The 12,011-nt window shown below is 36.5% G+C and overlaps 2 protein-coding genes and 2 long non-coding RNA genes across 7 annotated transcripts in view; 2 read left to right on the top strand and 2 right to left on the bottom strand.

The window, feature by feature from the left end:
- The first annotated feature begins 986 nt into the window (after positions 1-986).
- LOC105134356 (uncharacterized) lies at positions 987-2,192 on the top strand. 2 transcript variants are annotated; one of them, XR_843966.1, is made up of 3 exons: positions 987-1,077; positions 1,390-1,959; positions 2,068-2,192. It is a non-coding gene; the product is annotated as an uncharacterized LOC105134356 (long non-coding RNA). The 2 variants fall into 2 exon arrangements; XR_843965.1 differs by having other exon boundaries at positions 990-1,077; positions 1,394-1,959.
- A 209-nt stretch (positions 2,193-2,401) lies between these two features.
- LOC105134360 (probable receptor-like protein kinase At5g39020) overlaps positions 2,402-12,011 on the bottom strand; it is a 19,072-nt gene continuing 9,462 nt past the window's right edge. The window contains exons 3-5 of the mRNA XM_011038742.1: positions 4,026-4,073; positions 3,858-3,893; positions 2,402-3,756 (exon numbers count right to left, since the gene is read on the bottom strand). Of these exons, the coding sequence (XP_011037044.1) occupies positions 2,627-3,756; positions 3,858-3,893; positions 4,026-4,073 (1,214 nt within the window). The 3' untranslated portion in view covers positions 2,402-2,626. The remainder of the gene's footprint in view (positions 3,757-3,857; positions 3,894-4,025; positions 4,074-12,011) is intronic.
- On the top strand, positions 6,056-8,295 carry LOC105134357 (glycerophosphodiester phosphodiesterase protein kinase domain-containing GDPDL2-like). 3 transcript variants are annotated; one of them, XM_011038740.1, is made up of 3 exons: positions 6,056-6,827; positions 6,978-7,006; positions 7,110-8,295. In XM_011038740.1, exons 1-3 carry the CDS (start codon positions 6,178-6,180, stop codon positions 8,225-8,227), a joined length of 1,797 nt encoding a protein of 598 aa, XP_011037042.1. In that variant the 5' UTR covers positions 6,056-6,177; the 3' UTR covers positions 8,228-8,295. The 3 variants fall into 3 exon arrangements, with proteins under 3 accessions (XP_011037042.1, XP_011037041.1, XP_011037043.1); XM_011038739.1 differs by having other exon boundaries at positions 6,056-6,840; positions 6,979-7,006; XM_011038741.1 differs by having other exon boundaries at positions 6,057-6,823; positions 6,980-7,006.
- Positions 10,499-11,410, bottom strand: LOC105134359 (uncharacterized). Its single transcript, XR_843967.1, has 3 exons — positions 11,180-11,410; positions 10,824-11,093; positions 10,499-10,647 (listed from the first exon to the last, which is right to left on the bottom strand). It is a non-coding gene; the product is annotated as an uncharacterized LOC105134359 (long non-coding RNA).

Genomic DNA, 12,011 nt, shown 5'->3' with positions numbered 1-12,011 from the left:
AGCAGTAAAAAGAATTCTCCACCTACCTGTAACATCAAGCAAAACACCAGACAGACAGCAAACAAGACTTCTTCCCCATCTTGCCATTCACTGTTATGTTAGGGCTATAAGCATTTCCTTTACTCCAGTGCTCAGCCTCTCCTGGTATCTTGATCTTCATAGTTGAAGCATCTTCTGCTTGGAACGCGTTGTTGTTGTTTAACCAGCTGAATGCAAAGTGGGGTGCTTGTGTTTCCTCTGCAAAACATGTATCAATATATGAGCATCTTCTGCTTGGAACGCGTTGTTGTTGTTTAACCAGCTGAATGCAAAGCAGGGTGCTTGTGTTTCCTCTGCAAAACATTTATCAATATATGCATAAACTGTCACTAACCTGGTTGTTTTTAGCAAAAAGCAATGTTTTTTTTTTTTTTAATATAAAAAAAGTACCTAAATTTGCAGGGGTAGAAGCCAATGATGCAATGGAAAGGAGAGAAACAACTGATTTATATATAAATTAACTTTTTTAAAAAAAAAAACCACTATCCAAAACCAGCAAACAAACGGGTAGTTTCCCTCCCAATTGTCTCTCATCCTCTGTCTCTTTTTTCTACCAACTACGGAAAACACTAACCCCTCCATTTGTGAAGATACCGCTCTCTAGGTCAGCTCTACTTCTCTCTCGGTCAACTCTGCTCCTGCTCCCTTTTCTTCTCTCGGCCTACTGCTTTCTCTTCTACTGTTTTGCGGTGGATCGTGCTCTTTCTCATCGTTTGCAAAGTTGGCGTGCTGTCCACCACACGAGGAGACTATCATCAGCCACCGCCTACCCCCACGCCTTCACTATAGCACCCCTCGCCAGATCCGCTTCCTGGAAGACCAACAACATGCCCATATGATATCCATGAACGACAGAAGTCCATTTTACTTTTTTTCACTGTCATCTGCTTCTCTGACTGTCTGAATCTATCCTTATCCACAACCACACAAGCCGAAGCTCTATCACTCGTCTCCAACACACTTACTCTTCCTCGTCCATCTTCTTTCTTCTGATTTAATCAAATCATTGGATAACATCTTGCTGCTTCTGCTGCTCGGGTAATTAAGTTTGATTAATTTTAGCTCTTTTTTCATACCATTTCTTTTCCAACTTATGTAGTTTGATTCTTCTAAGCAAAAGGAAACACACTGGTTATTAAATTACTGATATGACCAGTTGTAGAATTATTGGGAAAGTGAAAAGAAAAGAACACTTTGATCTTTGAAGTGGTTTAACTTGACTTCGGTTTAGACAGTGAAACACTTGTAATCAATTTTTTTTTTAATGTTAAACTTAGCTGCTTCTTTTTTTCAATTAGTTTAAGTTCCATTTTAATTCAATATTCTGAAAGTTCTTTGTTATGTCTGTAGGTAGGGACAGAAGAAAAAATGGTTGGAGGAAGCGATCCATTTCGACGTTATTTTGAGAAAATGGATGATGGTTTATTGAAGTGCAAATTTTGTGAGAAGAAATTGGCTAAAGATACTAAAGCTACAAGGATGAAATGTCATAGGATGAAGGTGCTGCTCCCTCCTTGGTTGTTGTCTAGACTCGGATTGGAAGTGATTGTAGTCGAAGATTGTTACGACATGCAGGAGATAATGGGAAGTTGTGAAGTTTTGGTACATAAAAGGAGCTTCTCTCTCTTTCTGGTAGTTTTGATAAAACATTGAGGGTTTTGATACTGAAGAAATTACCAAATTTGAAAAGCATTTATTCTGGAGGACTTCTATGCAATTCTCTCGAAGAAAATTACTATGGGTGATTGCCCGCAGCTAACGAGGATCCCGATCACTATTTCCCATTCTCTTAAGAAAATTGAAGTAGATCCTGAAAGTTTGTTGAACACAATTGAGCATTTTTGAAGGCCTTGCCTCTTACCCACAAGAAGATGCATTTCACAGCTAGAAGCAGTGCTCTCTGGTGAAATGCCATGACCGGTAAGCAAGCTTCATTTTCTCCTCTCTACTTTTCGGGTGTATTTTTTTTTGGAGAAAGAGAAGATTTCTGAGTCAAATTCACCATCTGTTTCAATATTCATTTCACAGCACCCATTATGGTCATGGTTTCCAATCCTGTTTTGTTGTGATTGGTTCCTCGTGGCTTATGCAAGATATGGTAATGTGATATGGTAATTATCGTATTTATACAAAATAGATCAATTATCATGGGGCTGAACATCGACAAGAAAGCATTGTTGGTGGAAGAAAATGAAATTAAGCCCCTGTGTTCAGAATCCCTATGAGAGCAAATCCCTGTGATAGTCTCTCGTTAATTTGTAGCCAAAATATTACTCTGCTGGAGACAAATACGATAATTAATATGTAGAACATGTAACAGTTATCATGGAGGATGTGGCATCCTCGATAACTGCTATGATTGCCAAAGAGAGTGGAAATCTGATAGTTAAACACAATACAGAACATCTTTGTATGATGATTATATAGACCACACCGAAGAAACAAGCCGCAGCTTGAACTCTAAATTAGGTAAACACAAATCAGATAAAAGTATTGCAAATTATCATAATGTTTATCATCATAAACAAGTCCGGAAGCGCAATTATTCCCTGCATGTAAGCAAGCAGAGCATTCCACATCATATCACTCAGTACGCATTTTCAACCAAACTGGTTGATTCGGTAGACTCACCTGACAACGATGATGACTCTCCTTCAATGTTTGTTGGCGTCTCATCTAGATTTAAGACAGGCTTAGGAGGCAATTGCAAGTTTTCCAAATCTCCTTCAAGCATCTCCACAACATTCTTCATTGTAGGCCGATCCATTGGTTTCATTTGTATACACCACAATCCAACCATAATCATCTTCTTCACGATCTTACTTTCTTCCTCAGTGGCATCGTCTCCGATTTCTATGGCCTTTCCATCAGATACTTGGTCATGAACCCAATATGGCCAGTAGATTTGACTTGAATTTTCTGCCAAAGCGTTTACATTCTTCCTTTTACCTGCCATTTCCAATAGCAGCATTCCAAAGCTATAAACATCAGCTTTATATGAGACGCGTCCAATGTTTTTGTAGAACAGTTCAGGAGCCATGTATCCTATGGTGCCCCTTGCTGCAGTAAGAGACGTGATGCTGCCATTTGTTGGGTACAACCTAGCGAGCCCAAAGTCAGAAACTTTTGGAGTGAAATTTTCATCGAGAAGAATGTTGTGAGGCTTGATATCAAAATGAAGTATTTGCATGTCACAGCCTAAATGAAGATAGTCGATACCACGAGCCACTCCAAGGGAAATCTGATGCAGTTTTTGCCAGCTTAAAGAGATTGATCCTTCTCGAGAAAACAAGTGTCTATCAAGAGATCCATTAGGCATGAAATCATATACAAGAGCACGCTTTGATCCTTCGGCGCAAAAACCGATTAGCCGCACCACATTAGTATGGTGAATCCTTCCTATGGTAGCAACTTCATTTATGAAATCCTGTCCATTAGCTTTCGATTTTCCCAACAATTTTACTGCTGCAAAACGCCCACTGCGAAGCTTTCCTTTGTAAACTGTACCAAAGCCTCCTTCACCCAATTTGTCCTTGAAACCTCTAGTAATCTTCCTGATATCTGAGTAGGAATACCTTACTGGCATCAAGTTATTCTGACCCTGTAGGAATTGTTCAACTGTATCGTATACTGATAAATGTCTCCTTCGCCATTTGTAGATCAAAAATACAATCACACATGGAGTCCCACAAACAACTTTTAGCCCATGAAGTAGTGCTGTGGAGGAAATTTCCAGAAAACAATCAAGTTTTGTGATCTTATTTGTTGCTTCCACTAGAAATTTGTTGCGAAACTAAAGAAATGATGGAATCTCTTACCAAATAAAACGGATATCATTATATAGAGTTGGGGAGCTGTAGAAAATGGTGAACAAAATTACAATTACTATTCAAGAAACAACAATCCTTATTTCACAAACGTCGTTTGAAGAAACACTTAAGAATACACAAACATGGTGAGATGCAGAAATTAAAGAGAACTCGCACCTGTCACTATGTAGAGTATAATTTGCCAGTAGCTTTCATGTAATGGATCTGTCGAGAATTTAGGTTAAAAAACGAGTTCTAATGGTATACGCAACAGTAAATGCAAAAGAAAATAGAAAATATCACACACATTTAATAATGTGACTTGAACTAATTAATGTATATCCATGGTCAAGTTAAAATTGCGAAAGACCAATGAATCTGTCCAACTACCTTAAACCACAAAATAGTCAGAATATTTTACAATATTAACATGAATGAATCTCATGATCAGTCCACTATAGTAGAATTCACAGGTAATGGATGCACAGAATTTGTACATGAACATCTGGGGACAGTGCAATATTGTGCTAATACCCAAAAAAAATGAAAATTGAAAAGTAAGCCAGAGAAAATATATGAAAGCACCTCAAATCACAAGTTATTTATAGTCTTATGAATCAAATCTGAAGCAATTTAATCATCAAGTGTTACATACAGCTGTCAAGGCATCGACGACGGTCTGCACTGTCGATGTAGCAACCCCTTGTGCAATTTTCACAGTAGATGTTGTACCATGAAAGCTCAAACCCATATGCCAGGTCACTGTGTATTTCTTCAAAGGACTTGTCTGTGTAGTTCTTCTTTGGAAGCAAAAATATTTTCTCTATGCTGCACAGTTCCATCAAATCCGAGGCATTCATGCCCCCAAGAGTCACATAATTCGAAAGAGTCACAAGAGAAGAGTTGGAATAATTTCCTGATCCATAGTTAAGGACGTGGAGAGCCGTGTCCACATAAAGAGGAGAATTCACCGTATTTTCACAGCTCATGAAATCCATAGGCAGTGACAGTTTAGGAGGTAACCGGTCCCCCCAATAGTACCCCCGATAGTAAACGGAACGTTCACTCACTCCTGGCGGCATCTGCTTGTATTTATACCATGTGTATGGATCTCCGTCACTGAAGTTATCAAATGCCAAAGAATAACGAGGGATGGAGCAGCAATTATCTTGTACACCAGCATCTACCACTCGGATTGTGAAGTTACCGTAGTCGATTGCCTGCACGTAGTATTTACCTGAATACAAATATAATACTGTAGAAATATTGTTCTCGCAAATCAGAGTATAATTATAGTTTCCGCAGCTTTGTGGATCAGTGTCTAGTCTGAAAGGGTAGCTTATGTTTCGGATATTGCCGCACGAAGAAGCAGCACAATGAGCAGTGATGTTGCTAGAATGGCAAGTTTGGAAGACTAATAGCTGTAAAAGAAAAGCTATGTAGCAAGCAAGAAGGACGTTCATTCCTCTAAACATGGGGAAGGCTGAAGTGACAATACCACAAACAACGAAATCCAGCGAGCTTGATGTTTTTTGTTGGAGCATCTCATCAAAGACCAAATCCACGAGATATTCCAAGATAAAGACAGTGACAATTCAATTGTAACCTCTTGTCTAATGACAGAAATATTCAAGTTTGGAAGTCTAACTGTACTTAAAATACTGATAGCGTGTTTGAAAAAGAACTTAAATCAGTACTTAAATACTGATAGCTGAAAAAGAAAAGCCATGCAGCAAGACAACAAGACGGAGAACCTTTTACTTTCCTTTCCTCCCTTCCCAACTTATTGAAAGGTTAAAGAATTTGTCAAAGCCCCATTATTTTCGTTTCCTTCTGACAGGCCCTTAGGTCATTGATTGAAACTTTGGTCCGTCACTCGAAGTTTCACATAGCAAGACTTTTCCCCTCAACCACCCTCGAGTCAACGACAAAGAGTTATACGCTTCTTAGTTATTTCTTGTTGAGAATCTCGCATCCGTCCTTCAGGAATAAGCGTTAAGAGTGCGACCATGTAATTAAAATTCACTTGATAGAATATAGTTTTCTGCTAATTCTAGGTTTCCAACATGTTACCACATTGAATGTGAATACTATGTAGATAGAGAGATTATTGCTATCATTAGGGATGATCAAATTAATCATGAAAACCGACCAAAATTACCTGAACCAGACAGTCTTTTTGAATATTTTTTTTTAATGTCGAAGGGAGGGATGCAAGGATGCGTGTACTACAGTGTAAAGGACTCACACATCTAAGGACTATATGAGTTTTCTGAAAGGCCAAAACTATATCAGCACATGCAGATAAAGTCTTAAGAGGAGTGTGGAGATGATGAATTATTCATCAGAAATGGTTACGTGTTTGTCCTACTTTTTCATTGTCTTCCTTACAGGCCATGGAGCAAGCTTGAAATGTACAGGATCATGTGGAAACCGTGGCCCTGACATCCGATTTCCTTTCCGGATCAAGGACAAACAACCAGACCACTGTGGTTATCCTGGGTTTGATCTATCCTGCTCAGATGACAACAGCACAGTGCTGAGGCTGCCAACTGGATTGAGTGTCCACATCGAAAGAATTGACTATAGATATCAACTTATTTATGCAAGGGGTCCTCAAGGTTGCTTTCTAAGGCAACGTTTAAACTTCAGTTTCGGGGCTTCTCACTTCCAAATTAAGAACGATAGGCCGCATGATTGGACCTTGTTCAACTGTTCACTTTCTAATGAGAGAAGGTCTCTGTACATGGATAAAATCCCGTGTCTGAGTACTTTTAACCATGAAGTTCATTTCTTTAGATCAAGTATTTCCATCAGTAACTCTGTTCTGTTATCTTGTACTAAGATGTACAACATTTATGGAATTCCATATAGTTTGATGCAGGAAGAAAATTATGTTCTTACTATATCTTGGTCCAATCCAACTTGTGGATCTTCTGAAACTGAATGCTACAGCAATCTTCCGCACACTAAAGGTATGCATTTCTATCTTTCTTCCTTTTTTCAAATTAAGAATTGGCATTTGAATATGTAGATAAAAAACCACTAGAAACTCTTTTCGTTTTTGTTGCTTTCATGATTTTACCAATTGCCTAAAAGGGAGAAGCTAAAAAGTGTTCAATCCTTTACAGATGTGCGGCGAAAGCTACTGATTACTGGTTTGTAGTCTGCTCAAATCTCCATCTCAATTTTACACTTGGTTCAATACATTACTTCCCAAAAAAAAAAAAGAGTTTCCTGACTCAGAATGTTGATATGCAGGTGTGATTTTAGGATTCTTCCTTTTTGCAATAGCGATTACTGCACTCTACCGCACCTGTAGCAACGATAAAACACAAAGAGAATATCAAGCCAGGGTTGAAATGTTTTTGGATAATTACAGATCACTGAATCCCACGAGGTACTCCTATGCTGATCTCAAGAGGATCACAAATCAATTCAGTGATGAATTGGGCCAAGGAGCTTATGGAACCGTGTTCAAAGGAAAGCTAACCAATGAAATTGCTGTAGCTGTGAAGCTCCTCAATAATTCCATAGGAAAAGGGGAGGAATTCATCAATGAAGTGGGAACAATGGCAAGGATCCACCATGTCAATGTTGTTCGCTTGATCGCCTTCTGTGCTGATGGATTTAGACGAGCTCTAGTTTATGAGTACTTGCCTAATGATTCTTTACAGAAGTTCATATCCTCAGCAGACTCAAGGAACCATTTCCTTGGCTGGGAAAGGTTGAATCGTGTTGCTCTAGGCATAGCCAAGGGGATTGAATATCTTCACCAGGGGTGTGATCAAAGAATCCTCCATTTTGATATCAAACCACAGAATATCCTGCTTGACAATGAATTCAATCCCAAAATCGCCGATTTTGGGATGGCTAAGTTGTGTTCCAAGGATAAAAGTGCTATTTCCATGACGACTGCTAGGGGGACTGTTGGCTACATTGCCCCAGAAGTGTTCTCGAGGAACTTCGGGAATGTTTCCTATAAATCAGACGTTTACAGCTTTGGGATGTTGGTGTTGGAAATGGTTGGAGGAAGGAAGAACGTCGATGATACAGCAGAAAATGGCGACCAGATATACTTCCCGGAATGGATTTATAATCTCTTAGAAAAGGAAGAAGACCTGCGGTTTCATATCGATGGAGAAGAAGATGCTAGAATTGCGAAGAAACTAGCAATTGTGGGGCTATGGTGCATTCAGTGGAACCCAGCAGAGCGTCCTTCCATGAAAACTGTTGTCCAAATGCTTGAAGGGGAAGGAGAAAACTTATCAAAGCCTCCTGATCCTTTTAGCTCATCTGTCCCTAAGAGAACAAGTGCAGGCCACATGCCAGCGAGAGGCCTTCACCAAGAGTTGGCAGCCATCTCAGAAATAGAGTGATCAGAAATTTTACTCTTTTCAGTAATAACATATTAGTGAGCAACAATGAAGGAAATTGTTTTGAGTTAGGTTCATGGATTTGTTAAGAGAATTGTAAACTTGGTTGTTACAGCTGCTGCACAGTGTGCGTTGCATGGATTGTTACACTGATTTGCACAGTGTATGTTTAGCTGCAAGTTTTGTTATATTTGAATTTGCACTGTGTGCGTTAGTGCATGGCTATTAGGTTATTGGTCTAGTACTAAGTATATTTTTTTCTTATTAGTTTTTTTTTTTTATGTATCTTAAAGGTTTATGATGGTTACTAAGTATATTTTATTTTCATCAAATATAACTTATTTATAAAAAAAATTAATAAAGACAAAAATTAAAATAATTCCTTTAAGGTATTATAAAATTTTAAAAATCATCCAAAAGATTAATTACTATTTAAAAATAGTTAAACTAATTAAAAAATATATATAATTGAAAACTAAATTAAAGGAACAAAATAAGAAAAAAAAATAAATGGAAGGGTGTGTTGTTATGCTTTGCGTTGGAAAACTTTTTTCTTTAATATAATTTAAATAAATTATGAATAAATAAGAAATTAATCTAAAACAATTCTTAATTTTTCTACTTAAAGAGTAAAAAATTATTAATAATAAAAATTAATTCTTTAATCTTTTAATCGTGAAAAGAAGTTGACTATCGAGCATTGTACATAGAATTCCCAGAGATATTCATCTGCTTTCATCCTCCTTCTGTCATCTTTCTTGACAAGCACACCGTGATAGATTGCTACAAGGCACAAGCTTCTCGACAAGAAGAAATAACCAAGAACCCTAGAAATATTCTTCATCATTGACCTGAGGGCCTTGCTCTGAAAGAAACTAAGGAGATATAAAATAATTGACCGGCTCTTTCAGTATAAAATATCAAAGGAAAGAGATGCTTTGTTGTCTGGCTCGAGAATCAATGAACAGATCAAAAGAAAGAGCTCAAACTTTTGTCGTTGCTTTAAATGAGTGTGAGACGCGGGATATGATGGTATCACTGCAGCAGGCGGAACCAATACTTTAAAAACAATTATTTATTTATCTTGCAAGTTTATCACAGTTGACTTTCATTATTATAAATTTATCATAAAAATATAATTTAATAGGCAAAAAATTTAAAACAAATTACAGTAAGGTATTATGAGACTTTAAAAACCATACAATATATTAATTACTATTTAAAAAATAGCTAGACTAATCAATTAAAAAAAGAGGATACCTGTTAAAACTAAATTAAAAATCAAAATTAAATAAAAAAATCTGTGTTGTTATTTTCGGTGTTGGAAATTTATTTTTTAAAAAATTACTCTCATGTAACTTTTGAATTCTTGGTTTTTTTAGATTTGACTCTTGATTTATGATGGCTAATTAAAAATTAATGATGGTGGGAATTAATTCTTTTTACTTTACCAACTTTTTAATTTTTAAAATTTACTATTAAAAGCAAAAGGTAAAATAAAAGTTTCAACTTGAATTTTTTATATTTTACATACTCTTTTTAACTTCATATTTTCTTTTAATTTTAAATTTTATTATTTTTTTTAAATCTAGAACTTTGATTTATCTTGTTATGAGATATTTGAGTTTTATATTTTTTGATTTAAATACTTTTTTAAAAAATGCATTCAAATTAAAATGATATTGTTAGAATCTTTAAAAAATATATTGTAAATATTTTAATTGCACCAGTGATGCGCAATACACTTTTAAGGATAAAGAATTTATTATTAATTAAAGCAAAAAATTAATTATTTTAAATTGCTTTAACAACTAAATATCATCATAATTAATTAACTTTTTGACTACATGGATGTTACAGGCATTCTTCAAGTAATGTTAGTTTTGGGATTGCTATAAACTTGTTTTTTTTTTACATTTTAAAAGTATTTTAAAAAAAATTAATTTTTTTAGTGATTTCAAATCATTTTGATATATTAAAAATAATTTTTCTTATTAAAATATTTTAAAAAATAACTAAAACTGTATCATCATAATAATAGTTCTGAATGATTGGTTGAGGAATTAATAGCTGCATGCTGAAAACATTTGCAAGAAGGGGCAAACCGTGGATCTACGCGCTGGCTGGCTCAAGCTATATGGCTCGCAAAGGTATATTTTATATTCCTATGACTATCAAGCATTGTACATGGAATTCCTATACAGATCATGTGCACAAAAAAGGGCCATGATTTTGGCCCTTTTAAATATGATAATTTAGTTTGATGAGGGCTTTAGACTGTGTTATTTGCTACAAATTAATCAACGATTGCTTTGTGCTAAATTTTGCAGGCTGGCGGGAGCATGCATCCTCGTTGTTTGCTCGCTATAACCTGCGGGGCTTGCATGGCTCACCCGAAGTTCATTGTCTATGCAAGGATAACTCTGATAAAAAACAGAAGAGAAGAGAAAGCGAAATCAATCTCTAGAATGAAGATATAGTTACCAAGAAACAGTAACAGGTCGGATTGATGGCAGCAGAAAGAGTAGCATGAAGGTAATCAAAATGGCCATAATAAGCAGGACAGTGCAAGCAAGTTCTTCCATTAAGCGAATCAAACCTGAAAATCTCTAGTAAAAATCAATTAGATAACATCTAGCATCCTTTAAGCTTGAGCCTCCTGTGTCTGTCAACTCCAATACAACAGCACGTGGACATCAACTAACTGAGAGATGCCAGTTTTTGAAGTGTTTAGGCAGTGTTTCTTGCGCTTTCTTCAACACTGACTGCAAGTAGTTTCCCTCGAGCTTCAATTCTCAGCTGTAAATGTCTTCATACCTGCAATCTATCCATGAAGTTTCCACCGCACTTCCATCTTCATTTGAAGTGCCTGAGCAATTTAAAAGCTTGTCTATTGAACATGACAACTCTGAGTTAACAAAAAGCTTCTGAATTATTACTTCAATAAAATCCCACCATAAAGCACATAGAGATTAAGTCAATAATCATTCATTAATTGGATGGTGATTTCCATCACTGCAGATTCCCCTGCTACCTTGAATGACTGCAGACTCTTTGAAATGGTCAACACCACTTTGAATCTCCTTGTCATTTGCAAAAAAGAGAACCATATAACAACACCCTATTATTAGAATATAAATGAGAAAACCCAATTATGAAGAGATTTTATTCATCTGATTTTTTATAATTTAGAATCACCTTGTATGCTTTCAATGTCGATATAGGGCTGTTGACTCTTTCCTAGCCCTTCTTTCTACTTGAAGTAAACATAAAATCACAATCTAGTTTTTCTAGCCTTGGTGAGATTACCATAGTTTGATCTAACAATCTTGAAGTGAAAATGCCTGTAAATAGCTCTTCAAGCAGTACAAAGTCAGTCCAGCAGAAGGTATCAGCCTCATCAAACTCTTTGGCATTGCCTTTATGCTTATATAGTCAAAGAAAAGATTGCAAAACCTTATCGTCTCTAAGAAGGTTGATAATTATGCAGACCTAAAAAGAATGCAAAGGAATAGTGTACAGAGGAGAGGATTGGGGAGGCTCACCAGCACAGCAAAAAGCAGGAGCCGAGGATAAAAGCACTCGGGTCAGCCAAAAAACAACAGGAAACTCGAAGAAAAAACATAGGTGTGGAAAAAAAGGAAGCATAGGCTAAGCAAGCAACCAAACATCATTGTGCATGGTTCATGAAATGAAAACCAACCAGGACAGTTCCACAGTTGACATTCAAAGGTGCCATCACAGCCCTTGTCCCTGAGTAAATGACTATAAACACAAAAGAAAAATG

The sequence above is a fragment of the Populus euphratica genome, unplaced genomic scaffold (genome assembly GCF_000495115.2).
Source record: "Populus euphratica unplaced genomic scaffold, PopEup_1.0 scaffold67.1, whole genome shotgun sequence".
Classification (NCBI taxonomy): domain Eukaryota; kingdom Viridiplantae; phylum Streptophyta; class Magnoliopsida; order Malpighiales; family Salicaceae; genus Populus; species Populus euphratica.
This window is presented reverse-complemented; position numbering and strand designations above follow the sequence as displayed.